The 27,368-nt window shown below is 33.8% G+C and overlaps 1 protein-coding gene across 1 annotated transcript; it reads right to left on the bottom strand.

Moving 5' to 3' along the window:
* Window positions 1-16,618: 16,618 nt before the first annotated feature.
* On the bottom strand, window positions 16,619-25,273 carry LOC147830411 (olfactory receptor 5K1-like). The gene is made up of 2 exons (XM_087207581.1): window positions 24,246-25,273; window positions 16,619-16,707 (listed from the first exon to the last, which is right to left on the bottom strand). The coding sequence occupies exons 1-2, from the start codon at window positions 25,159-25,161 to the stop codon at window positions 16,619-16,621; spliced, it is 1,005 nt and encodes a 334-aa protein (XP_087063707.1). The 5' UTR covers window positions 25,162-25,273.
* Between the last annotated feature and the right edge of the window lie 2,095 nt (window positions 25,274-27,368).

The raw sequence follows: 27,368 nt of genomic DNA, 5'->3' as shown, positions 1-27,368 counted from the left end.
AATATACTTAATGAATAAAAAAATTCTTTATCTTCACATTACCATATTTGAAATGAACTGTTTTAAAACTCTTGATTGTTTAAGTTGCAGATATATATTAAGATCTGGATAAAAGGGTAAGGCCAATATGTAAATGACACCTTAAAATTTTAAATGAACATTATCATTGACTAAATATAGCAAACCATTTTATCAGTATCACTAGAAATATTTCTTATATGAAAATTGTAGTAACTTGCATAGTTAAACCTATTTTTCAATTGCTTAAAGTTCTAGATTGCAATATAAGTCATCAAAAGGAACAAATTCATCTCACAGTATTATTGCTTATCCATGTTTTACCTCAAAAATCAAATATGAATATGATACACAGCTTTTCATTTTTAAACTTGCTATTTTTGTATTTTAAATGTCCAATTAAAATCATTACAATTTAAATACTATTTTGGCTTTTATACCTAGAATTTCAAAATAAATCTCATTTGATCTTCACAACACATTGGAAGAGATTGTGGAGATACTTTAAAACCATTATACAAAGAATTTTAAAACAAATATTATTTGGACTTATCTACATAATAAAAGAGACTGTGGACATCCTTTAAATGTATTAGACTTCATAAAATAGAAAACAGTACAATAGCACGGGGTTGACAATAACAGAACTGGCAATTCTTTGGACACTGGTTCATTTTGGAAGTTTCATTTACCACTCTCACAAAATGTGGATTATATCAGTTTGCATTGAAAATACAGTCAACCAGTTGTAGAACTGTGAGCTTTTTCCAGAAGTGGAAGGACTGGGGATTTTAAATTCCCCTAAGAGTACCTGAGAGTTCCCAGCAGAAAAATGAAGCTATTCTACTGGGGACTGTGAATCTGGACATGAAAGAGAAGTTCAAGTTGTCCTAAGCATTACAGACTTCACAATCATAAACTTCAAGTCATCACAGATGTTTAACATGTCAACAACTAAAATTGCACTTTCACTCAATATTTTCCATCAATATGACAAATATGTTATATTTACAGAAACAAGATTTTGTCTAAAATGTAGTACTCTGAAAACTTTGAGTACTATGTTTGTTTCTGACCTAGTCAATATGTGATGTCGTTAAGGCAAAGATCTAGTTTCTCTGAAGGAAATGACCCCAAGCAGTGTAATCCTCTGCATGAAAGGTAATCTCACACCTAGACAAATATGAAACTGCTCCACTTTAATGGAAATTTTGATGAGAAATCCTTCTAGTCAAATGTTAGAAGAAGTAGCTAAAGAGAACCAAAGACTTGTTTCTCAACTGAAGGTGACTTATATGTGGGCCTCCCTGACATCAATGCCCATTTATTTCCCAGAGATCTTGTTAAAATTCAGGCTTGTTTCTTTATTCTGCACTCAAAAATGAAAAGACCCTTTATTTTTAGAGAGGAAAGTGGGGAGAAGAGAGGTGAGATAGCTACCATGATAAGAAAGACTCAGGTTTGGGGTTCCAGAAAATGAGGACCATTTACTCCTTTGTTTCACGAAGTTTTTATAGGGTGGACCCCCTCACACCCAGAGCTTGCCATAACTGGATTTGCTTTGGGGCACTTCTCTCTAATGAAATTTTCTCCACTTCTTGGTGTCTGTTTCTTTACTCGTTCTTAATCTGTTTTTTCAGCCTGGTCTTTGTGGTGGGCAGCTGTTTGTCAAGGGAGTGTCTTGGCCATTGTTAGCCTAGAGTTAGTAAGGGGGAGTGTGAATGTCTATTATGGTCTATAAATGTGTGGTGAATATAATGACTGTCTTGACTGGATAATATAGTGATCCTAGAGTGAATACATGTGTATATGGTACAGGTGTGAGCATATACTGCCTTCAGTTTACTGAGACCCTCTGCCACCTTTGTTCCCCTATATTCTATTAGAAGTGGGAATGGTTTGTCCTTTGTGCACTTGGCGTTCTCTCTGTGTCCCACCTGTCAGCTCTTTTTCTGGTTTTTTGGTGCAAGTCCAAGGACATTTGGTGTCTTTCTTTATGTGCTTTTTCCTTTCTTTCTCTAACACTATCCTTGACCTTCTTCCCACTGGAATTGGTCCTGTATAGTTTGCTTTGAACTCCATCCAGTCAGGATAAACTAGAAGCCCTAAGAAGACCCCTAGACTATTTTCTTGTCTATGGACCCCTCCCCCTACAAAATTATGTAACCCAATAGCAATCACAATCCAATAAATTTCGTAGAGTAGGGTATGAATTAATCTAAAAGCTGAATAAAAAGAATCATCTGATCACAATGAGAAGTTAGGGGGATGAAAGTGCAGGCAGGATGGAAGATATAGTAACTAGAATTTTGTAAACATGACAGCATAATATTTAAGTTGAGGGAATCAGCGGTATTGCTAGCAAAAATAAATGGAATTTCACTATTGAAGATAAATGGCAAAGGGATAACTGCAGACTGATCAAAAATTATATTGAAAGAATCTGAAGTGCAAAGAAAGCCAGCAATAAAAGATTTCTTTCCAGCCTAAAACTGGATAGTACAACCTTGTACCATGTCACCACTGCTTGAACTTTGGTATACTAATTTTTAAAATTTTATTTTATTTCATGAATTTTAATGATACATTTTACTTATACAATATATTGACACACATTATTGGTACTTTGTACCTTTACAGTATATATCCTTGGTTCTTATTGTTTTCCCATTTCACTGTACTCCGTTCAACCACTTTATCCCTCCCTATTTACAAAGACTTTGTTTCCAGGTTTTCCTTTTCTCATATTTATTCGCTTTCTTTCTTCCCTTTCCCCTACCCCTCCCACTTCCCCTTTGGACCTTTTCTTACTGTTTCACATTATCTATTGTACATTTTTACCCTCAATACAATTTCAGTTTCTCAAACCAGAAAAACGCTTCTGTATTTACATGTGTGACCTATTTGTTTCACTTAAGAGTATGGACTCAATGTGCATACTTTTAGCTATCAATGTCTCTAATTTCTCATACTTTTTCATTGTTTTGGTACCACAGATCAAACTCAGGATCTTGTGTTTGTGAGTCAGGCTACAGAATCACTGAGCTAAATCCATGGCCCCTCTGATTTCTCATTCTTGATGGCTAAGTAATACTCCATTTTATTTTGAAAACCACATTTTCTTTATTAAGAATCCAGTTGATGGGCAATAGGGCAGTTTCCAAGTTTTAGCCACTAAAACTGTACTGGTATCAACATGCATGCACATATATTGCTGTGGTATGATTCTTTTAATTCTTTGCGAAGGTACCCAGCAGTTGAATACCTGGGTCAAATGGGACCTCTAATCGTGGTTTTTTTATGAGGTATTTCCACAGTGTTTGCACCAGTCTATACAGCAATCAAAAGCAAAGAAGGAGAAAACAATCCACAAATTCATTTGGAACCAGAAGAGACTTAGAATAGCAAAAGCCATTCTAGGCAACAGAGACATGGCTGGGGGTATCATAATCCCCAACTTGAAACTATACTACAAAGCTACTGTGATCAAAACAGCATGGTATTGGTAAAGAAACAGACCCAAGGATCAGTGGAATAGATTAGAAGATGCAGAAAGAACTTCATACATACTCAGCCACATAATCTTTGACAAAGAAGCCAACCACCCTCACTGGAGGAAAGATAGCCTATTTAATAAATGGTGTTGGAAAACCTGGATATCAACCTGCCAAAGATTAAAAGTAGACCCATACCTATCACCATGCACTAAACTAAGATCAAAGTGAATTAGAGATCTAAATATTAGGACAGAAACACTAAGCTTGTCGGAATATCAATTAGGTAGAGCTCTTGAAGACATTGGCATAGGAAAATACTTTATGAACAAAACCTCAGTAGCATGGGAAGTAGCACAAACAATAAACAAGGGGGATCTCATCCTATTAAAATCTTCTGCACTGCAAGAGAAACCACCAACAAAGCTAAAAGACAACCTACTATGTGGAAAAAAATTTTTAGCAGCTGTACCTCAGACTAAGCACTACTGTCTAGAATATATAAAGAATAGAGGACTGGGGATTTAGCTCATTGGTTCCAGTGCCTGCCTTGCAAGTGCAAAGACCCAAGTTTGATCCTCTGTATCAAAAAAAAAAAAAATTGAAAAAAACCTGACCCCCTAAATTCAAAGACCCAATTCAAAAATGGGCATCTGAAATGAACAGACATTTCTCAGACAAAGAATAAAAGCAGCAAATAAATATATGAAAAAATGTTCAACATCACTGGTCATTCAAGAGATGTAAAAGAAAATAACACTGAGATTCCACCTCACCCTAGAAAGAGTGGTTGCTGTCAAGAAATCAACCAATAACAAATGCTGATGGTGGTGTGGGGAGAAAGGAACCCTTCTCCATTCTTGGTGGAAGTGCAGACTGGTGCAACCATTGTGGAAATCAGTATGGAGATACCTCAAAGAACTAGGGCAAGAGGTTCCATTTGATCCAGCTATTCCCTTGCTGGGTATCTTCCCTAAAGATTTAAAAGAATCATACCACAGCGATATATGTGCACCTATGTTTATAGTGGCAAAGTTTGTAATAGCTAAATCTTGGAAACAGCCCAAGTGCCCATCAACAGGAAACTGGATAAAGAAGATGTGGGTATTTTTGTAAAATGGAGTGCTACTCAGCCATAAAGAATGAGAAACTAGAGACATTTATAGCTAAATGGATGCATTTTGAGGCCATACTCTTAAGTGAAATAAATAGTACACACGTGTAAATACTGATTAGTTTCTCTAGGGTGACAAACTGAAAGTGTAAATAAGGATTAAAATGATTAAAATGAATAATTGATAATTTGAAATAGGAAAAGGTCCAAAGGTGTAGAGGTGGTGGGAGGAGAAGGGGAAAGGAAAGAAGGGAAAGGAAAAATTATGAGAAAAAAATGTAAATGAAATCCATTTCTTCTGTGTTTTCCATCTCATTGGCGTATAGGTCCTGGAAGTAGGTATTGATGATCCTCTGGATTTCTGCTGGGTGTGTTGTAATTTCACCCTTTTCATTCCTAATTGCATGGATTTGGGCCTTTTCTTTCCTTTTTCTGGTAAGGTTGGTTAAGGGTTTGTCAATTTTGTTGATTCTTTGGAAGAACCAACTCTTGACTTCATTGATTTTTTGTATTGTTTTCTTAGTTTCCATTGCATTGATCTCTGCTCTAATCTTTATAATTTCCTCCCTTGTATAAGCTTTGGGTTTGTCCTTCTCTTCTTTATCTAGAAGCTTGAAGTTCAGCATCAGGTTGTTTAATTGGGCACATTCTGTTTTCCTAACCTGATTATTCACTGCTATGAATTTCCCTCATAAGAACACATTTATTGTGTTTCCTAGATTCTGACATGTTGTATTGTCATTGTCATTTAATTGAAGGAACTGTCTGATTTCTTCTTTAATTTCGTCTGTGACCCACTGGTTATTCAGAAGTGTGTTGTTCAATTTCCATGTGTTTATGGAATTTTTGCAGTTTCTTTTGCTGTTGATCTGCAATTTCATCACACTATGGTCTGAAAATATACAGGGGATAACTTCAATTCCTTTGCACTTACCTAAATATGTTCTATGAGCAAGTATGTGGTCTATTTTGGAGAATGACCTGTGTGCAGCTGAAAAGAATGTGCATTCTGGTTTTGAGGGGTGAAACACTCTGTAAACATCTGTTAGGGTCATATCTTCAATAGTTTGATTGAGTTCTAGTTTTTCATTGCTTGTTTTTTGTCTAGTTGATCTATCTATTTGTGACAATGGGGTATTGAGGTCCCCCACTTCTATTGTATTTGTGCTTATATGGTTTTTCATGTCCATTAGTATTTATTTTACATAGTTGGGCTCACTAGTGTTTGGTGCATAGATATTTATGATTGTCATCTCTTCCTCTTGGATTGTTCCCTTTACAAGGATATAGTGTCCTTCTTTGTCTTTCTTAATCAGTGTGGGTTTGAAGTCCATTTGGCCTGCAAAGAGGATAGCTACTCCTGCTTTTTTTCAGGTGCCCTTCGCATGGAGTATTGTTTTCCACCCTTGAACTTTCAGTGTATGAGTTTCTTTTTGAATTAAATGTGTTTCATGCAGGCAGCATATTGTTGGTTCTTGCTTCTTGACCCATTCTGCCAGTATATTTCTTTTGATTGGTGCATTGAGACCAGTAACATTGATGGTTATAACTGATATGTATTGAGTTATCATTGTCATGAATACTTCTTTTTGTTTGATCTTCCCCCTTTGCTTTTAATTTCTTGACATGCCTGGCGGATTCATTCTGCTGGGCTTCCTGGGGCTGTGAACCTCATTGTCTTTTCCTAGGATTTTGTCTAAAAGTTTTTGGAGTGCTGGTTTGGTATTCATGAAGTTCCTAAGGTTCACTTTGTCATGAAAGTATCTTACTTCACCATCAATTTTTGAAAGATAGTTTTGCAGGGTACATTAATTTGGGTTGGATGTTGTTTTCCTTTAGGGCTTGAAACACATCACTTCAAGCTCTTCTTGCCTTGTGGGTTTGCACTGAGAAGTCTGCTGTGATTCTGATGGGCTTTCCTTTGTATGTGATTTGTTTCTTTTCTCTAACTACTTGTAGAATTTTGTTCTTCTGTTGAATTTCTGGAATCTTAAAAATTATTTGCCTATGTGTTGTTGTTTTTTTTTTTATCAAGGCTAGTTGGAGTCCTATATGCCTCACTTATCTGTATGTCAAATTCTTTTCCCCTGCTTTGGAAGTTTTCTTCCATCACTTCTGTAAACAGGTTTTTTATGTCATCTGCACTCTCTCCTGTTTCATCATTGACTCCAATCACTCTTATGTGATTCCTCTTTGCATTATCTAGCAGCTGCTGGATTGATTTCTCCTGGTCCCTTAAAATTTTAAAGAATTTTTTTCTTTTCACGGTCACTAATTGCAATTTTATCTTCTATATCTGAAATTCTGTCTTCACATGGGCTCATTCTGCTGCATAGACTTTCAATGGAGTTTTTAATTCTCCTGGAAATGTTTGTATCTGTTTTATGGATTGAATTTGTTTCCTATGTTGACATTCCATCATTTCCTCAGCTTCTCTATTTTTTTATCTGTATCTTCTCTAGATTTATTAATCATGTCTTGTACTGTGGTCACAATTTTGCTGTTATGTGAGAAATTATTTCTGATTTCATTTTTTCCAGATCCTCTTTCGTTGCTAGTTCAGGGAGTCCAGCTGGTTAAGTATCAGTGTTCCATCTTGTTTCCCTTTGGGATTGCTGTAGATGATCTGGAAATCTGGTTCTGTGGCTTGTTTACCTGTCTTCTCATTTTGACGAGTGTGGGGGGTGATAGGGTGGGTGTGTGTTCCTGGTACCGGTGCTGCTCACCTCCTCTGGGCTTGGAGCCATGGCATGCCTACTCAGAAGCTTCCTCTATGCTGGGAGCTGCAGCATGCCTATCCGGAAGCCTCCTCCTGCCTGGGAGCCATGACACATTGACCTCTATGCAGGAAATTCATAGCAGTGAATGCCCATGTTAGGACAAGAGAGAGAGCTCAAATAAACAACCTAATGCTGAACCTCAAGCTCCTAGAAAAAGAAGAGCCCAGAAAGAGAAGAAATTATAAAGATCAGAGCAGAAATCAAGGCAATGGAGACTAAGAGAACCATATAAAAATCAATGAATCAAAGAGTTGGTTTTTCAAAGGAATAAATAAAACCAATAAACCCTTAGCCAATCTTATCAAAAAAGGAAAGAAAAGGCTCACATCCATGCAATTAAGAATGAGAAAGTTTGAAGTCACAACATACCCAGAAGAAATCCAAAGGATCATCAATACCTACTTGGAGAACCTGTATTCTAACAAAATGGAAAACACTGAAGAAATGGACAGATTCCTAGATACATACAAATTGCCAACGTTAAATGAAGAAGGTATAGAAATTCTAAACATGCCAATTGCAGTGAGTGAAATTGAAAATGTAATAAAAAATTTACTAACAAAGTAAAGCCTGGGTCCTGATGCCTTCACTGCTGAATTCTACAAGACATTTAGAGAAGAACTATTGCCATTCCTCTTTAAACTCATCAATGAAGTTGAAAGGGAAGCAATACTTCCAAATTCATTTCTGAAAGCAAGCATTACTTCTATTCCAAAACCATGGAAAGACTCAACCCAAAAAGAGAAATATAGGCCAATCTCCCTAATGAACATAGATACAAAAATCCTCAACAAGATACTGGCAAACAGATTACAGAGGGTCATCAAGAAGATCATACACCCTGACCTAGTCAGATTTATCCCAAGGATGCAAAGATGGTTCAACATACCTAAATCAATAAATGTAATACACTATATTAACAGACCAAGGACAAAAATCATATAATCATCTCAATAGATGTAGAAAAAGCATCGACAAAATCCAACACTCATTCATCATAAAAACCCTGAAGTAAATTGGAATAGAAGATCTTTTTCTCAACCTGATTAAGGCTGTCTCTGGTAAACCAACAGCCAATATCATACTAAATGGTCAAAAACTGAAAACTTTCAGTCTAAAATCAGGAACAAGACAAGGATGCCCACTATTACCACTCCTGTTCAATATATTTCTGGAAACATTAGCCACAAGAATTAGAAAAAAGAAATAAATAAAAGGAGTAAAGATACAAAAGGAAGAAGTTAAACTGTCATTATTCACTGAAAATATGATACTTTACATTGAAGACCAAAAAAACTCCCCCAAAAGACTTCTAGAATTAATTTGCAGATTCAGTAGAATATCTGGATACAAGGTCACCATTTAAAAAATATCCTTCTTGTACAGAAATAAGAGACTTACTGAGAGAGAAATTAGGGAAATAATCCCTTTTACAACAGCATCCAAAAAAATGAAATATGTATGAATCAATCTAAAAAAGGAAGCAAAAGACCTCTACACTGAAAACTGCAGCACTCTGAAAAAAAGAGATTGAAGAGGATATAAGAAAATGGAAAGACATCCAAAACTGCTATATAGATTCAATGCATTGCTGATTGAAATCCCAACAGTATTTTTCACAGAACTAGAGAAAACAATCCAAAAATTAATTTGGAACCAGAAGAAACCTAGAATAGCAAAAGCAATTCTAGGCAACAGAGGCATTGCAGGAGGTGTTACAACCCCCAACTTGAAACTATACTACAAAGCTACTGTGATAAAAACAGCATGGTACCAGGAAAGACATAGACCTGAGGATCAGTGAAATACATTAGAAGATGCAGAAACAACTCCAGACATACTCAGCTACCTCATCTTTGACAAAGGAGCCAACCTCCCTCACTGGAGGAAAGATAGCCTCTTAAATAAATGGTGTTGGAAAAAATGGATTTCAACTTTCCAAAGATTAAAACTAGACCCATATCTGTTACCATGCACTAAACTAAGATTGAAGTGGGGTAAATATATTAAAACAGAAACACTAAATTTGCTGGGAGATCGGTTAGTTAGAACTCTTGAAGAGATTGTCCTAGGAAAAGACTTTATGAACAAAACCTCAGTAGTATGGGAACTAGCACAAAGAATCAACAACTGGGATCTCATTTTAGTAAATGGCTTCTGTATTGCAAGAGAAACCACCAACAGGGCTAAGAGACAACCCACAATGTGGGAAAATTTTTTTGCATGTGTACCTCAGACAAAGGGCTACTATCTAGAATATATAAAGAACTGAAAAAAAATCAGACCCCCCCAAAATTCAAAGACCTAATTCAAAAATGGGCATCTGAAATGAATAGACATTTCTCCAAGAAGTGAAAGCAGCAAATAAATATGTGAAAAAATGTTTAACATCACTGGTCATTTTAGAGATGCAAATGAAACCCATGCAGAGATTACACCTCACCCCAGAAAGAATGGCTACTATCAAGAAATCAACCAATAACAAATGTTGGTGGGATTGTTGGGAGAAGGGAACCTTTCTTCATTGTTGGTCATAGTGAAGACTGGTGGAACCACTGTGGGAATCAATATGGAGATACCTCAAAGAAGTAGAACTGGAAGTCCTATTTGACTCAGCTATTCCTCTACTGAGTATCTTCCCCAAAGAATTAAAAGAACGATACCACAGAGATATATGTGCACCCATGTTCATAGCAGCCCAATTTTTAATAGCTAAAACTTGAAAACAGCCCAATCGCCCATCAACTGGAGACTGGATAAAGAAAATGTGTTGTTTTTTTTATAAAATGGAGTAATCCTCAGCCATAAAAAATGAGAAATTAGGGACATTTATAGCTAAATGGATGCACATTGAGGTGATACCCTTAAGTGAAATAAATAGGACACATATATGTAAATACTGAACAGTTTCTCTAGTGTGAGAAAATGAAAGTGCAAATAAGCCTACAAGGTATAATAGAGAATGTGAAATAGGAAGAAAGGGGGCAAAGGGGAAGAGGAAGTGGGAGGGGTAGGGGAGAGGAAAGAAAGGAATGGAATTAATATGAGAAAATGATAAAATGGAAACAAAGTCTTTGTAAACAAGGAGGAATGGAGGAGTTGAAGGGAGGGTAGGGGAAGTGGTAAAAAAAAATAAGAACCAAGAGAGATTATGTAAAGGTGCAAATTTTCAATGATGAATGTCAATGTATTGTATACCTAAAATATACCAATAAAACAAAATTTAAAAAAATATGGAGATATCTCAAACAACTAAGATTGGATGTCCCATTTGACCTAGCTATTCCACTGCTGGGTACCTTCCCCAAAGAATTAAAAGAATCATGCCACAGTGATATATGCTCATCCATCTTCATAGCAGTACAGCTTGTAATACCTAAAACTTGGAAACAGCACAATTGCCCATCAACTGGAGCCTGGATAAAGAAGATGTGGTTTGTTTTCATTGTTTTCTTTTGTTTTTTTAATAAAGTGGAGTACTACTCAGCCATAAAGAATGAGAAATTAGAGACATTTATAGCTAATTGGATGCACATTTAGGCCATACTCTTAAGTGAAATAAATAGGACACACATTTTTAATTACCAAATAATTTTTCTGGTGTGAGAAACTAAAAGGGCAAATAAGGATCAAAACGTATAACTGATATTGTGAAATAGGAAGAAAAGTTCTAAAGGAATAGGGGAAGTGGGAGGGGTAGGAGAAAGAAAAGAAGGGAAAAATACGAAAAATGGAAAAAAATTGAAACTAAGTCTTTACAAATAGGGAGGGGAGGAGGGCTTGAAGGGTGGGCAGGCAAATGGGGAAAAAACAAGAATCAAGATACATCATGTAAAGGTACAGGATCCTAATGATGAATGTAACTGTGTTGTATACCTAAAATGTACCAATAAACTTAATGAAAAAAAAGTAGGGATGTGGTAGGAAGAATTTCTATGTTATTTTATGTGGATTCTTGTTGATTCAGAAGTTAGTATTTAATATTTTGTCCATGTTATATTTTTTAAGGAAATGGAAAAAGTAGAATTTTAGTAACTAATATATCCCAACCCCTAGGACAATAGTTCTACAAATCAGGATCTCAATAAATGTAGGATGAGCAAACCATTGGAAAGTAATTGATTGGTGATGTCATATCAAGATCATTCATTTTCATCTGCATTCTACAACTTCAGCTTTTTCAATGAGAAAAAATTATTTTAGATGAACTCTGCACAGGTCAGTACTCATACTTTTATTTTTCAACATAATTGAGTCATTGTTAAACACCTTGTTTAGCTCTCAGGATGGGGCACAGAGAAGTTTAGCATGACTCACTGATAAGCTAACTCCTCAAATTCTACATGAGGTTTGACTGTTTAACTTTATGTTATGGTACCTACGTGTATATACATGGGAGTAGATAAAACTGTAAAGCTATCTTCTTTAAAATGGACATTCTGCATTTAATTATTTAACCTATAACAATTTCAATCATGAACTACAGTATTCAATTTTATTTGACACCTTTATAGATTCATTACATATATTGTACTTAAAGATTCTTCTCACAAAATACTATTACACATGTTAACTTTGGCGTTGGCTTCTGGGTACTAACAATCACGGAAGCTGACACAGTTCATGAGTGTGGTATCACCTTATGTTGTTTCTTAAATGGATTCAAAGATTCTCAGGGAGAATCAATGTTTCTATTCCATTACCCATTTGGCTATTTGAAATATTTTCTGAATATATTTTCAAGGGAAACTTCAGATTTAAGGCATGAAGGTTGCTTTTGAGTTCATGAGAGAAATATTCAAGGTAAAACCCTTCTCTATCTGGGTTAGGTAAAGCTGATTTAAGAATTCAGTATCAGCAATTGGAATCAGTGTTCTCAAATAAGTTCAGTGATTATGTAGCAGTTAAGAATGTTGATTAATCTCTCTCTCTCTCTCTCTCATGCAACCACTATGGAAATCAGTGTGGAGATACCTCAAAGAATTATGCACAATAGCCAAAAGGTAGAAACAACCCAAATGTCCATTGCCAGATGAATGGATAAATAAAGTTTACTACATATATACAATGAAGTATTATTCAATAGGAATGAAATATTGACACGTTACAATGTGGATGAACTTTGAAGGCATTATGATATGTGAAAAAAGCCCAATACTAAAGGACAGACACTATTGATGCCACTTACTTGAGATGCCTACAGTAGTCAAATGTATAGAAATAAAATAGAATAGTAGTTACTGGGGGAGGGGAGGAAGTGGAGCTATTAATGGATTTTTTAGCTTTATATTAAGAACATGGAAAAATGTCAGACATGGTGATGATGGTGTCATAATGTGAATGAACTTTGTGCCTCATATCTATACACATATGTGGCTAAAATGATCAATTTTTGCTATAAATAATTTATAAATTGAAAAGAGGTTTTCATTTGCATATTTCTAGTAATGTATTGTGAATTATACAGTTAAAATGCTTTGGAGGAAAACATATGTTATATACAAGATATTTATACCCCAGGGAAGCGGAGATGAAGAGTGAAGTGGATAGAAGTAGGGAGGAGAGACCAAGAGGAAGGAGAGGAAAGAAATAAAACTGCATGCCATGGAAAAAACCTCCTAGGTTACTTATGATACCATTTGTGCATGCAGTGTAAAATTATTCATGTTCATGAACATAAAGAAATTCAAATGCTATGAAATTAGAGAAGCCTTAAAGTTTAAAAATTGAGAAATTCAATTGTGTAACTATATGCTAATATCATGAAAAAAATCAATGAGAAACACCAATTGGGAGGTTATTTGTAATAAACAAAATATTTCTCTAGTTTAATTCTATGGAAAGCTTAAACAAATGAAAGAAATTCTATAAAATAAATAAAGTATAGCAACAGAAATATCTAAAAGGAAAAAAATTTATGAGGCTGTATTTCCTTTTTCAATCATGATTATACATTTTACAAAAGAAATGGTAATATATAGTGTCTTGAATACAGTGAAATGAGACCCTATTTGCATGTCTGGTAAATGTAAACATTGGTACAATCATTAGAAGTAATTTGTTTATAGATTAAGGAAACACCTAAAGCTTCATGGCCAGTGAAGATGAATCTATCAGAATAAAACAAGAAACTCAGAAAATTTTACATATAAGATGTTCACCATAATGTCAGTAAAAATTCAAACACTTAAATGGTAATCATTCAGTCAATATGGTTAAGTAAATGTCAACCATCCTTATGATGATGTGTTTTGAAATCATTAAAAATTGTATTTACTTAGAATATTCCATGAAATGATAAAATACGCAAAATATACAATATTAAAAATTTTTATGTACAGAATGACTCTAGTGTGACAGTAAAAATAAAGATAGTGTGGAGACATATTGAAAACATTTTTCTTCTTTACATTTTGTTCCATTTCCAATTCTCTATAATGACTATTAAATTTATAATGAGAAAACAACAATTTCATTAAGTAAATAAAAAGACAGTTTTAGGTCTATTATGTTTCATAAGTTGTAACTTATGAATAAGTGTTAGGGATCCAACTTGTGTTGTCTGTGATTTAAAATTCTAAAATGAATAATGTCACAATGAATGTATTGAGGAAGTACCTGCTCCATTTTTGTGATAATAGAAACAACATTTAGAAATAATAACAATTTCCTTACTATATTACAGGGATCTCAAACCACTTGGTAATATATTCACATATTGTAGTAATACATTCTTAAGATGCTTTGTTTTATGAAAAGCAATATTCAAGTGTCAACTTTTATGTTTTTGAATATCAAATATTTCTGAGATCTTCTAAGATTCTGTTTTCATCACACTTACTAAAATTTCAGAGTACCTTTTGAATTTTCATTATTGATCTATTAGATATGTCCTTTTGGACAAAAAGTTCTACCATACTGGGGAATGCTTTATTTCAATTCATTTATTTGAGATTCATTTATTAATTAGATTATTTATTGACTTTATCTGCTGTGTGGTACCCACTTTCCTTAGATGACCAGTTGCCCCTTATAGACATTTTCAGACTGACAGTTTTCTGGGTAATCTTTGACCACAACCAAACTCTAAATTTCTTTTTCTTTTAAAAAAACTTTTGTTAGTACATGTTTACAGTACATAGTGTTTACATGTAGGGAATTGGTACATATACATAACACATTTCAAATTTTTTCCTCTTCCCTCCATCCGTCCTTTATTTTTCCAGCATCAGATTCATTTATTTATAAGATCTTATAAAGATAATTATCATATATACAGATTAAAAACCAGACCAATATGTCAGAGAACATATAAAACATATAAGACAACTGTACTAAGTAAAGGTATACTTTTAGATACATTGTCCATGATGGATTACAATACTTTTTAAAAATCTCTCTTTCTTTAGGACTGGGGATTTAGCTCAGTGGTTCCACTGCCTGTCTCGCAAGCTCAAGGACTGGAGTTCAATCCCCGGTACCAGAGCAACAACAAATCTCTCTTTTTCCCTATTATCTTAAGAATAGAGAAAAATTATTTTGGAGAGATATTTAGTTTCCTGAAAATATTACTGACTTTAAAACCTTGGAATATTTGGGGTTGAAACTTGTAAAAATAATATTTAAAACTGAATGTTTGAAATCTATATCATTTACATTGCTGCTTGGTAAATGTTTTACCCTTGTCAGCTTTAAATCAGTTGGCATAAAACAATTTTCTTCAGTTTTCCCAGTTGATTATAATTGACCAAGCAGAAATAAATTTTACACTCATATTTTATTTTTCCAAGATTCAAGAGATAATAGGAATCTCCCTAACATTAAACTGGAAGTTGAAAAGTCTAGTTTGAAATTATAATCCTTTTAAATCTAATTTGTTTAATACATAATGTCCTACACAAAAATTTAAATGCTATTTTATTCTTTGAGGTAACAATCCATATCATCAAACAATATTATTTAAATAAATTCCCAAAACTTTCCTTAAGTACTTTATTACTATAAAAGTGTGTTCTTGCTTAGTTTTTGGTAAATTTAGGTTCTTCTTGAATTCAGAGGTGGCACAAATTAACGGTAGTCATTTTTAGTGCTTATATAATAGATTTGAAAGTAAATGGAAGGCTTTAAGGATCTTAAAAATTGAAAAATTAGAATTATTAGGAAAAAATGTCTAAATAACTTTTAAAAGTACATGTTTTCAGAAGTTAATATTTGTATCAAAAAACACCTTAAATTCTTTCTCATCTGAATTTCTTAGATAAGGACTTTACAGAGGCCAATTGGTTACCTGATGGAGGTTAGTTTTTAAAGTAGAGCCAGCAATAAACTCTATCATCATGAATATTTAGGGTAATATTTCTACAAAGAGGTCAATTATAAAATTTATGTTATTGGTAGAGAATGATTTAAGTAACAAAATATTTCAAAGAGGGTTTACTTATCATTGACATCAGATTATAACCTTAGAGGCCCAATTTTCTGAACATTGAAGATATATTCAATTGAGAAAATTAACTGTATCCTTTGAGACCTGGGGAGCAAGGCAAATACCCATTTCTTAACAATTTTACCATTGAAGTACCAACATCATTCTTCACAGAACTATAGTAAACAATCCAAAAGTTCATGTAGAACCAGAAGAGGAAACACAATCCTGGTAACAAGAGCAAAGCAGGAAGTATTACAATCCTTAATTTGAAGTTATATTACAAAGTTATGGTGAGAAGAGCAGCATGCTACTGACACAAAACAGACATGTAGATCAATCGAACAGAGGACGCAGAATAGAGGAATAAAGGATGCAGAAACAACTCCTTGGCACATTCAGCTCTTTGATCTTTGGCAAATGGGCCAAAAACATACAATGGAAAAAACTCCCTTTCAGCCAAGGATTTAGCTCAGTGGTTCTGCCGCCTGTCTTGCAAGCACAAGGTCCTGAGTTCAATATCTGGTACCCCCCCAAAAAAAAATTACAGAAAAAACACTCTTTTAAACAAATGATATTTGGAAAAGTTTAGAAGACTGAATCTACAGCCATATCTCTGAACATGTACTAAACTAAAATCAAAGTGAATCAAAAATCTAAGTGTCAAAACAGAAATACTTAATCTGCTGGAAGATAAAATAGAACTCTTGCAGACTAGCATAGGCAAGGACTTTCTGAACAGAAGCGAGGTTTCATAGGAAATAGTAGTGAGAATCAACAAATGGGGTCATTTACAATTAAAAAGCTTCTGCACAGAAGAGTAAACAACAGAGTGAAAATGAGAATGAGAAATATGTTTATATAGAGAATATATTTATATAGAATGAGAAAATGTTTTTTTCCATCTGTTCCTCTGACAGAGGACCAGTATCTAGACTATATAAAGAACTCAAAAAACTTAGATCCTCCCAAATGAAAGACCATATCAAAAATAAACAAGTGAAATCCTTGTAAATTTTGCAGAAGAAGCACAAATAGTCAATAAGTACATGAAAAAAAATGTTTAAACATCTCCAGTCATTAGTGAAATGCAAGTTAAAACAACACTGAGATTCCATCCTACTCGAGAAAGAATGGCCATCATCAAGAAATCAAATAATAATGAGTGTTGGTGCAGCTTAAGGGAAAAAGCAACACTTATGCATTGTTGGAGGGAATTTACCCTTGTATAACAACTATGAAAGTCAGTATAAGGATACCTCAGAAAACTAAACCTAGAAATTCTATTTGACCCAGCTGTTCCCCTTCTAGGTATCTTTCTGAAAGAGTTAGAGATATCTTATTACAGTGATGTATGCATTCCCATGTTTATAGCAGCACAATTCATAATAGCTAAATAAAGTGTCCTTGTGTTCATCAAATGAAGAATGAATTTAAAAAATGTAGTATTTATACACAATAGAGTTCTACTCTTCCATAAGTAAAATTGAATCATTTGTAGGAAAATGGATACACATTGAGTTATGTGAAATAAATTAGACACACAAGCTTGAGTATCACATGAATTTCCTTATATGAGAAACACAAAATATAAAGAGCAAAATAAAAGGTAGATAGCAGGAAATAGGGAGCTAGATCTTTTGCAAATGGAAAGAGGATCAAGCGAGGGAGGGGATGAAGAAAAAATTGAGGTGTGTTATGTACATGTATCAACTCTCCATAAGGAATGTAATCATGTACTGCAAACATGTACAAATAAAACATAAAAACTGAAAAAAAGAAAAGGCAAAAATTTTAAGGGTTGTATGTTAATTTTCATTGTATACCACTTATCAGTTTCACCAGCCTGAATGTAAAACCAAAGTGAGGGAAAATAATTTTGCCCTGGGTAGTTAAGAAAAGCTTTATAGAGAAATTAACAATTAAAGTAGGGTTGCTTGCCTCAGAAGGGAGAAGGTATGGTGTGATCAGAGGTTGGAAAGATTTTCTTTTACAAGGGGGATATGTGATATCAGTGTTTTATTTCAGGTGCACTGGCCTCACAAGATTTATATTTATTTGTTCTCAATCGACATAAAATTGCATATATTTCTGGCATATAATGATGTTTTGATATGTTTGTAAATTGTGGAATAGCTCAATCTGGTTAGTTATTATATATGCACTTATTATTTGTAGTGAGAACACTGAAAATTTACTCTCAGAAATTTCTGAATATACCATAATTGTTACAAAATATATTCACCATACTGCACAACAAGACAAACTGAAATTATTGTTCTTATCTAACTGACAATCTATATAATTTGAGCAATGTCTCCTCTATCTCTTCCTTCCAAATCCTGGTAACCCCTAGTTTATTTATTCTTAGTTTGACATTTTTAGATTCTACATGTAAGTGAAATGTGATATTTGTCTTCCTGCACCTGACTTATTGCCACAACATAACGCCCTCCATATTGTGTCAAATAACAAGATTTTCATGTTTTTAAGACTGTGTGGCTGTGTCATATACATATATATATATACACACACATATATATATACATATATATGTATATATATGTATATATATATGAAGTGATATAGATATATCACTTCATCTTGAGAGTGGAGATATCTTTAAGTTATTAATTTCATTTCACATGCACACTTTTAATTAGCAGTGGAATTACTGGATCATATGGTGATTCTATTTTTTATTTTCCAGATAACTACTGTTTTTACAAAATGGCTCCACAAATTCACATTCTCACCAACAATATACAACCATTTACTTTTTTTTGTATTCTTGCCAATACCTATTATATTTTGTCTGTTTGGTGACAGCCATTCCCAGGTGTTAGACTGTACCTCCGTTTGATTGTATTTGCATTTTTCTGATAATAGATCAATTTGGCCTTTCTCTATTTATCTTTGGTCACTTTTATGTCTTCCTCTGAGAAATATTTGTTCAGATCTTTTGCCCATTTTATACCTGGGTTATTTGTTTTCCTTCTATTCAGTTGAGTTTCTCTTTATTATTCATTGGGATTTTTTCTGAAGCTTTTTAATTTTATGCAGTCCCATTTGTCTATTTTTCCTTTTTTGCCTGTGCTTTTTATGTCATATAAAGCAAATTATTGCTCAGACCAATGTCATGAAATGTTTACCCTATGTTTTCTTCTAGTAATTTTATAGTTTGCTGTCTTATGTTTAGATGCATAATCCATTTTGAGTTGAGGGTTTTTTGGTATGCAGTGTGAAATAATAATCCAATTTCATTCTTATTCATGTAGATATTTAATTCACCAGACCATTTATTTAAGACTTTTCTATTTGTGTGGTGTGTTTTTGAAAACTTTATTGAAAATCAGTTTACCATAAATGTATGGATTCAATACTGGTATCACTTATGTTCAACAATATGTGTCTGGTTTTAGGGCAGTGTCACTCTGTTTTGATTACTGCTGCTTTGTAATAGATTTTGAAATCACACTGTAAGATGTGTTGAGCATTATCATTTTGCTAAATATTTCTTTGGTTTTTCTTGGTCTTTTGAAGTGCCATAGGAATTTTAAGATTACTTTTTCTATTCCTGTGAAAAAATCCTTGAAATTTTAATAGGGATTTCATGGTATCAGGTCACCATGCTTAGGGTTAGTATGGATATTTTAACAATATTAATTTTCCATAAATATGGGATAGCTTTCTATTTATTTGTTTGTTCTTCACTTTCATTCACTATCATAGTTTTCACCTCTTTGGTAAATTTATTCTCAATTAGTTTATTTCTACTTTTTTGAGATTGTTTTTAATTTCTTTGTCAGAGAGTTTGTTTTGGGGGCATAGAAACATTATTGATTTTGTAATTTTAGTTCAATTCTGTAAGTTTACATAACTTGTTAGATAGTTCTTTTTTGGTGTGGATCCTTTAGGGTTTTATATATATGATTATGTTGTCTGCAAACACAGACAATTGTACTTTTTCCTTTCATTGTGGATCCCTTTTCTTTGCTTTTCTTGCCAGGCCTAGACTCTGTGGTCATGGAGAGAGAATAAGAAGAAGAACAAGAAAAAGAAAAAAGAAGGAGGAGGAGGAGGAGGAGAACAATAACAACAGCAAGAGGAGAAGAAGAGGAAGAGGATGAGGAAGAGGAAGCAGAAGAAGAAGCAGAAGCAGAAGCAGACACAGACGCAGAAGAAGAAGAAGAAGAAGAAGAAGAAGAAGAAGAAGAAGAAGAAGAAGAAGAAGAAGAAGAAGAAGAAGAAGAAGAAGAAGAAGAAGAAGAAAAGAAGAAGAGGAAGAAGGGGAAGAAGAGGAGGAGGAGGAGAAGGAAGAAGAGGAAGAACAATCAGGTTTCATATATTACAATCAGTCTTAGGTGAAAACAAGAATTGCCATTTATCTGTTACAGTCCAGAGAAGGTGAGATCACATGGAAGAATTTGTACTATAAAGTAATCTGAACTTTTCTAATCAAGCATCATAAAGAGTTGGCAAAAGAGCTAGAAAAATGAAGTTTGCCCTCAGGGACAATTTAGAGGAATAAAAAGAAGCTGATATTTTTGGTCATTTGGAAAAACCACAGAGTGCAAGCTAGGCAAAGGTGAGAAAGAAAATTTCATGTGTGAATTGTACGCTATGTGTTTGATTTTTATTTATTTATTTAACTAATTTTATTTTTTGGTACTGGGGATGGAACTCAGGACCTTGCACCTGCAAGGCAGGTGTCAGAAACACTAAGCTGAATCCCTGACCCTATGTTTGATTTTTTTTGTTGTTGTTGTTCCGGGGATCAAACTCGGGTCCTTGAGCTTGCACAGCAGGCAGCGAAACCAATGAGCTAAATCCTCTGCCTATGTTTGATTTTTAATAGTTTGAGGAGATAACCAGTAAATATTTTCCTTAAGAAATATTTTTAAAAGTTTGCTTTTATAGTTATAAATAAATCATTACAAATAATTTTAAAACTACATGCAAAGTTCAGTTTTATGAAGTTTTGAAAGTAGTTCATGCGTTAACTACCAAGCATCATGAACAATTAGAAAATTTTTGATGATACAGTACAAGATAAATTTTTGTAGATAAATATAATGTCTTCTGCATGTGAAGCTATTGAAAATTCACAAAGTTAGGAAAATATCTAAGAATATGCACATAAATATATTTGAATAAATGTTCTTTTTATATGACTGTTCTTATGTCACCTCTTTTCGTATCAACTATGGCACTGCTGCCGCTTTACACAATTTTACATATTTTCTCAAGGAATTAATTAATTCAATCTGCAAGAAAGTGCTTCCTCTTTTAAAATAAATGAAAATTGCATCTTATTTAGATAAATGTTTATTTAAATAAGGAATTAATGATACTTTAAATTTATAAAAATTATTCAGGTTAGTGTCCATTTTAAAGTTTTGAAAGCCAAAAAGATAATACTCTGGCATATCCAGAAATGAAATGAAGTCTTTTATTTTCCCTGATACAACAATAATTTCACATTAATACACCTTTTTGCCTACCCTGCACACACTCCTAATATAGTGTCACCTAAACAGGTTAAAAAATACAGTATGAGAGTTTTCATATTAAACTGAAGGATTAAAGTTTTAAAAGTATGGCTCTACAGCTGAATGGACTTTTGCTTTATATTCTTCTCTGCTGGTTCATTAGCATCACCTATGGCTCAACATTTGAAATTATATGATTAGATAGGTCACTTGATAGAGCAGATGTGTCCCAACCTACAATGGCAACTTCAGTACACTTTTCCTGGGCTGGAAGTGGTAGGAACTGAAGACTAATACCCTCCTAAGAGGGAAGATCTGTGGAAGGAAGGTAAATGGTATGGCTAGAGGTGTGTGTGTGTAGAATAAATATTCTCAGAGCTACCAAAATTTCCATACAGAGATACTTAACAATTGACCTAGACAACAGAAAACAAAATGATTTAAGTAACACCCCAATGATTAAAATGTAAAAATGAAGTGCTCTCAGCATTAAAATAACTACACATATTTCAAGTTCCAATCTCTGTATGGTGAAACATGCATGATATTAACTAATCAGACAACACAGTGATTCACATTATGAACACATTATGCCACTCTTTGAGATGGCAGTGCTGTCTGGGCATGTGGGGATTGTCAAAGCACAGGAATGAATATTCCTGAATAAACCAAGTTTGTATAGAAATACTTCCTTTTAAATGTTTCTCCCTGTCTCATGCTGGTGTCTATTTTACCTATTTTGACCACGTTTAACCATGGATTTCTGATAGCAGACATTAGTGCAACTCAATGTGAAATGATCTTGTTAAAGATAGTCTAGATTTTAAGAAATTGGTGAAAGTGTTGTTGGAAAACTGCTTGAACGAAATACATAGTCCCACTGATAAACAAGAGTGTGTAGTTACTGTGATTAAAATACAAATAAAAAGTAAAGGAGTAAAATATGAAAATATCAGTAGAGAGGAATTTATACAATAAAGAATCAAATGGGGCTCTTGGGAAAATTTGAAGAGCCTTTGGATATATTTTTAAAACCTTGATCTATTATTATTTCTTACAATCTTTCTTTGAAATTCAAAGAGTTATCATACTTTAATCTGGAAAGTAAATCCCAGGAGGTGAAACTCTATGTAGATTTTAAAAATTACTACACATTTAGGGACTAGAAATGGATGTAGATACCTGAAAGGATGCTGGAATGAAGAGATAACCAGAGGGCCAATGAGGATCCAACATCACCAAGGCCCACAGCTTGAATAGAGCTCACCCGTAGCATGACACTTGCACTTGAGGCCTTGATAGCATGCAGAGAATTACACATGTGCACACAACCAGGAAGGGATAGAGGAGAGGCAAGACAAATCCTAAATTGATAGGTTTAATTAGAAACAAATAATTTGCATGTCACCTGGAAAAGATGGAAGTGAGACTAGACAGATCCTAAATTTGAAACAAAGAGGGAAATACAGAAATGTCTAAGTATAATTGGAATGAGGTAGGTTAGGGTTTCTTGGGGCTTACAAAGAGAAATTATGTATCTATATTTTTTCATTAATGAATTTGGGAATTACAAATGTATCTGCTGTGCCACTGCTTTTTCTGATAGCCAGAGCACGTTGATTATCTATGTAAAGTGAGGCTCCGGTAGCCGGATAGTCTGGCATGCTATTGAAACCTGAAATTTGCCTTCTTGGAATAGAGACATGATCTCAGACGATTAAAAAGAGATGTGAAAGATGGAAATTTTATTTTATTTCTTATGATCCTTGTTGATCCAGAAGTTAGGAATTAAAATTTGGCAATGTTCTATTATAAAAGGAAATAAAAAAGTGGTGTTTTGGTAACTGATATATTCTAGCACCTAGAATAATCCTTTACATATGAGCATCTCAAAACACAGTGAGTGGATAATTGGAAAGTAATTCTTTTGTGATATCACATTATAGCCATAGATTTTATTCCTTTTGTACAACTTTTCTTTTTTTTTTGGTACCGGGGATTGAACTTGGGTCCTTGTGCTTGCACAGCAGGTGGAGAAACCACTGAGCTAAATCCCTGGCCCTAACTTTTCAGTTTTAATGAAATTTTATCTTAGTTAAGCCCTAGCCAGAGTTCAGCAATAATATTTTCTGTGTTTTACTATATGATATGGTCACTATATAATATGGTCTGTAAAATGTCCTCATTATTGAACATCTTCCTTTTCTCTCAGATAGGGCCAGAAGGAAGCTTTCTTAGCCTGAGTCACTGACATGGAGGATCCTCAAATTGTATGTGAGGTTTGACTGCTCATATACATGTGGCAGTAGGTAAACTCTGTAAATAAACTTCTCTTAAAGTTGGACAATATGTGTTTAATCATTTAAATCTATCAAAACTTCAAATTAGAGATATAATAATCACCTCATTTCCTCATTATTTGTACGGTAATTATAATAGTGTATTGTCAATCCTGTTAAAACTGTTTTGATGCTCATAGTTGTGACCTTATTGGTGGAAGCTTCTTTCATTCACCTTACCTGGAATGCTGATGCACTAAACTATTAAAGTGAGCTTATTATAAATAATTTTGCAATGATTATTTATATATTTGTAATGGCTAGTTTTGATTTTGTCTTTTGAATGAAGTCTCTGACACTTACAAAGACCAGGAACTTGGCAGTATAATAAGTTGCTTGAATCACTTCAAAATTTAGTGTTTTTGTAATTTTGTGTTAATATTTGGTACAGATTACCGCTTTTAAGAGATTTTACTATGTATATATTGCTGCTTAATAAGAATGCATTTTGTTACATTGATATATTTACATACAATTTATGCATTTCCCCTGTGTAATTTTGTGTGGAAGGTTTTGCTGCTCCTAAACAATTAAGCTATTGTAGATGTTGTTTGTTTAAAATTTCTTGAGATTACCTTTTTAATCAGAATGTTTTGCAAGGCACTTTTTACTTCCTTATTTCTCAGGCTATATATGAAAGGGTTTAGTAAGGGAACTACTATTGTAAACAAAATAGCAGCTGGTATATCTTTATCTCCTTCATCAAGTAAATTTGGTCTAATGTACATGAAGAAAATAGATCCATAGAATAATGAAACAGATAAAAAGTGGGATGCACAGGTAGAAAAGGCCCTGATCCTTCCTTCTTTTGATTTCATTTTAAAAATGGTAAAAAGAATGTGGAGATAAGATATTGAGACACTACTTATTGTGAAGACTTGAATGAAGCCTGCAAAGACAAAGAGAACAAGTTCATTGATGTAAGGGTCAATGCAGGAGAGTCTGAACAAAGGAAGAATATCACAGTAAAAGTGGTTGATGTGATTAGAGCCACAGAAAGCTAACCTAAACAGAAGCCCTACATGAATCATGGAGTGCAGGTTTCCAGCTATGAAGGCCCCTGTTGCCATCTGAATGCAGAGCCTCCTTGACATCTTGGTGTGGTAATGCAGCGGGCTGCATATGGCCATGTAGCGGTCATAGGCCATTGCTGCCAGAAGAAAGCAATCTGCAGTTTCAACAGTGCAAAGAAAATAAAATTGTGCCATACATTCATAGAGTGAAATCCTTTTGTCCTCAGTAAAGAAGTTCTCTAACATCTTGGGAGAAATAGCGCAGGCACAACAAGAATCTACAAGAGCCAGGTTACCCAGGAAGATGTACATTGGTGTGTGAAGACTCTTTTCTTTTGAAATCAGTATCACCAGATTGATATTTCCTCCCATAGTGATCAGATAGATGGCAAAGAACACCACAAACAGAAGAGTCTTCAGATCTGGGTGTTCTGAAAATCCTGTGAGGATAAACTCAGTTTTCATGGTATGATTTTGTCCCATCATTCCTGACGTCTATGAAAAAATTTGAGAAATACGTTACTAGTTTATAACACCCTTCAACTGCTATTGAGCTCTCTCTGATTCAAAGGTAGAAGAGCATCTTCCATAACGTTTTCCCATGGCACCTGGACTTTGTCGCATGGCCAGTCTGGAGCAGAATCCGTTTTTCCAGTCTATCGCTTATTTACCTATTTATTGAATATTTCCCCAGTACATTTTCAAGGTAAATTTCAGATTTAAGGAACACAGATTGCTTTTGAGTACCTGAGAGAAACATTCTAAGCAAAATCTTTGTTTATATGAACTAGGTAAAGCTGATTAATATGTTCACTGTCAATAATTGGAATCAGTGTTCCCAAATAAATTCAATGACTGGATATGTTGTGATTAAGAATAGTGTTTAAAGGTAGGCATAACAGCCTACACTCATAAGCATAGCAGCCTGGAAGGCTGAGGCAAGAAGCTAGGGAATTTAGTGACTTAGCAAGACTCTGTCTCAAAAATTGAAAAGGCCTGGGAATGTAGCTTAACGTGAGGGCCCGGTAGAAGTCAATACCATGTACTAATAGAACTATGCACAAAAATGTTGAAATAGCACAAATATCTCCAGCAGATGAATGGGTAAAGTTATATATAATATATATATATAATAATATATATTATTCTTCCTTAGAAAGGAATGGAGTTTTCACATTAAGCATGGATAAACCTTTATGCTAAGTGAATTTAGGCAGACACAAAGTACCTATATATTATGCTTTTACTTGCATGAGGTATCTCAGGTAGTCTAATTTATGAAACTAGAATATGAAATAATGTTGAGAGGATTTGGAATGGTGATCTATGGTTTAATGAGTACTGTAATGGGCTTCAGTCTGGGAAGACAGAAACAATTCTGGAGATGGACAGTTATGATGGATATGTAACAATACAAATATACTCCATACCATTGAACTATATAGTTAAAAATCTAAAATGATATGTTCTATGTTTATGTGTTTTCCAGTACAGTAAGTAATTTTTAAAATACTATTTTCATTTGTGTATTCTTTGTAATTTATTACCTTTAATGTTATTGGAGTATGCAGAAAAAGTACACATTAGAGAAAAGGCAGCTATTTAGAAAGTACTGTATTAGACACAGGTGGGGAGTGGTTGGGAAAGTGATCCACATGGAAGAAGGGAGAAAAGAGAGAAAGGAAGAGAAAATAAATTTTGAAAAGGTTGTTGTAAAAACCTTCCAGATTATTTAGAAGAGGTGCATAAGTAAATTTAGATGCCATTAAAAGAAATTTCATAAATCCTAAGGGTTAAAAATTGATAAGTGCAGGGCTGGGGATTTAGCTCAGTGGAACCACACTTGCCTCAAAATTGCAAGGTCCTGAGTTCAATCCCCTATACCGCAGCAAAAAAAAAAAAAAAAGCTCATACATGTGTGTCTAATATCGTGGATAAAATCATTCAACAGAAGTTTGGAGATTATTTGCAATAATAGAAAATTTCCCTAGTTTTACGTCTGAAAATCTTATACAAATGAGTATGAATTATTACTAGAAAACAGGTAAATGGCCGAAACAGAAACCCCTCAAAAGAAATACAATATTTTAATAAACTAATAAATTGACTTTATTACTAATCAGAAAAACATAATTCGAAATACCTAATGAATATATTTATTTTGCTCATCAAAATTTTTTTTAAAAAGAAATACTTGGTGTTCTCTATAATACGGTGAAATGGAAATCTAATGGCATTTCTGATTATCATATACATTGGTGGAAACACTAGAAATTACATGGTAATAAAGTAAAGAAACTCAAATGTTTACATTCTTTGCATAATAATGACTTTATTTCTTTAACTAGAAACTAGAATCCTTCTTAAAATAACTTTGAGAGTTTGAAAGACAGGTTGGACATGATAGTCTGAATTTATTCTGCTGTTACTATAAAACTCTGCTCTTCTTTTTAGTAAATTTAATTTCCTCTTCAATTCAGGTGTGGTACAAATGGATTACAGTTATTTGTCTGTGCTTATTATTTATAACAAGTTTCAGAGTAAAGGGAAAATTTCAAGTATCTTAAAAATAGGAAAACTTGAACTGCAAGGAGAAAATGTAACTAACTCAGAAACAGGTGTGTTAGGGGGTTAGTACTGTTTAGCAAAAATACAATCTAAATTTTTTCTTACCTGGATTTCCAGATGAGAGT

Source organism: Heterocephalus glaber, unplaced genomic scaffold (assembly GCF_053883595.1).
Source record: "Heterocephalus glaber isolate CG9 unplaced genomic scaffold, H.glaber_assembly_v1.0 deba00000122, whole genome shotgun sequence".
Classification (NCBI taxonomy): domain Eukaryota; kingdom Metazoa; phylum Chordata; class Mammalia; order Rodentia; family Bathyergidae; genus Heterocephalus; species Heterocephalus glaber.
The sequence above is the reverse complement of the archived record's forward strand: the minus strand, read 5'-3'. Positions and strand labels throughout refer to the sequence as shown.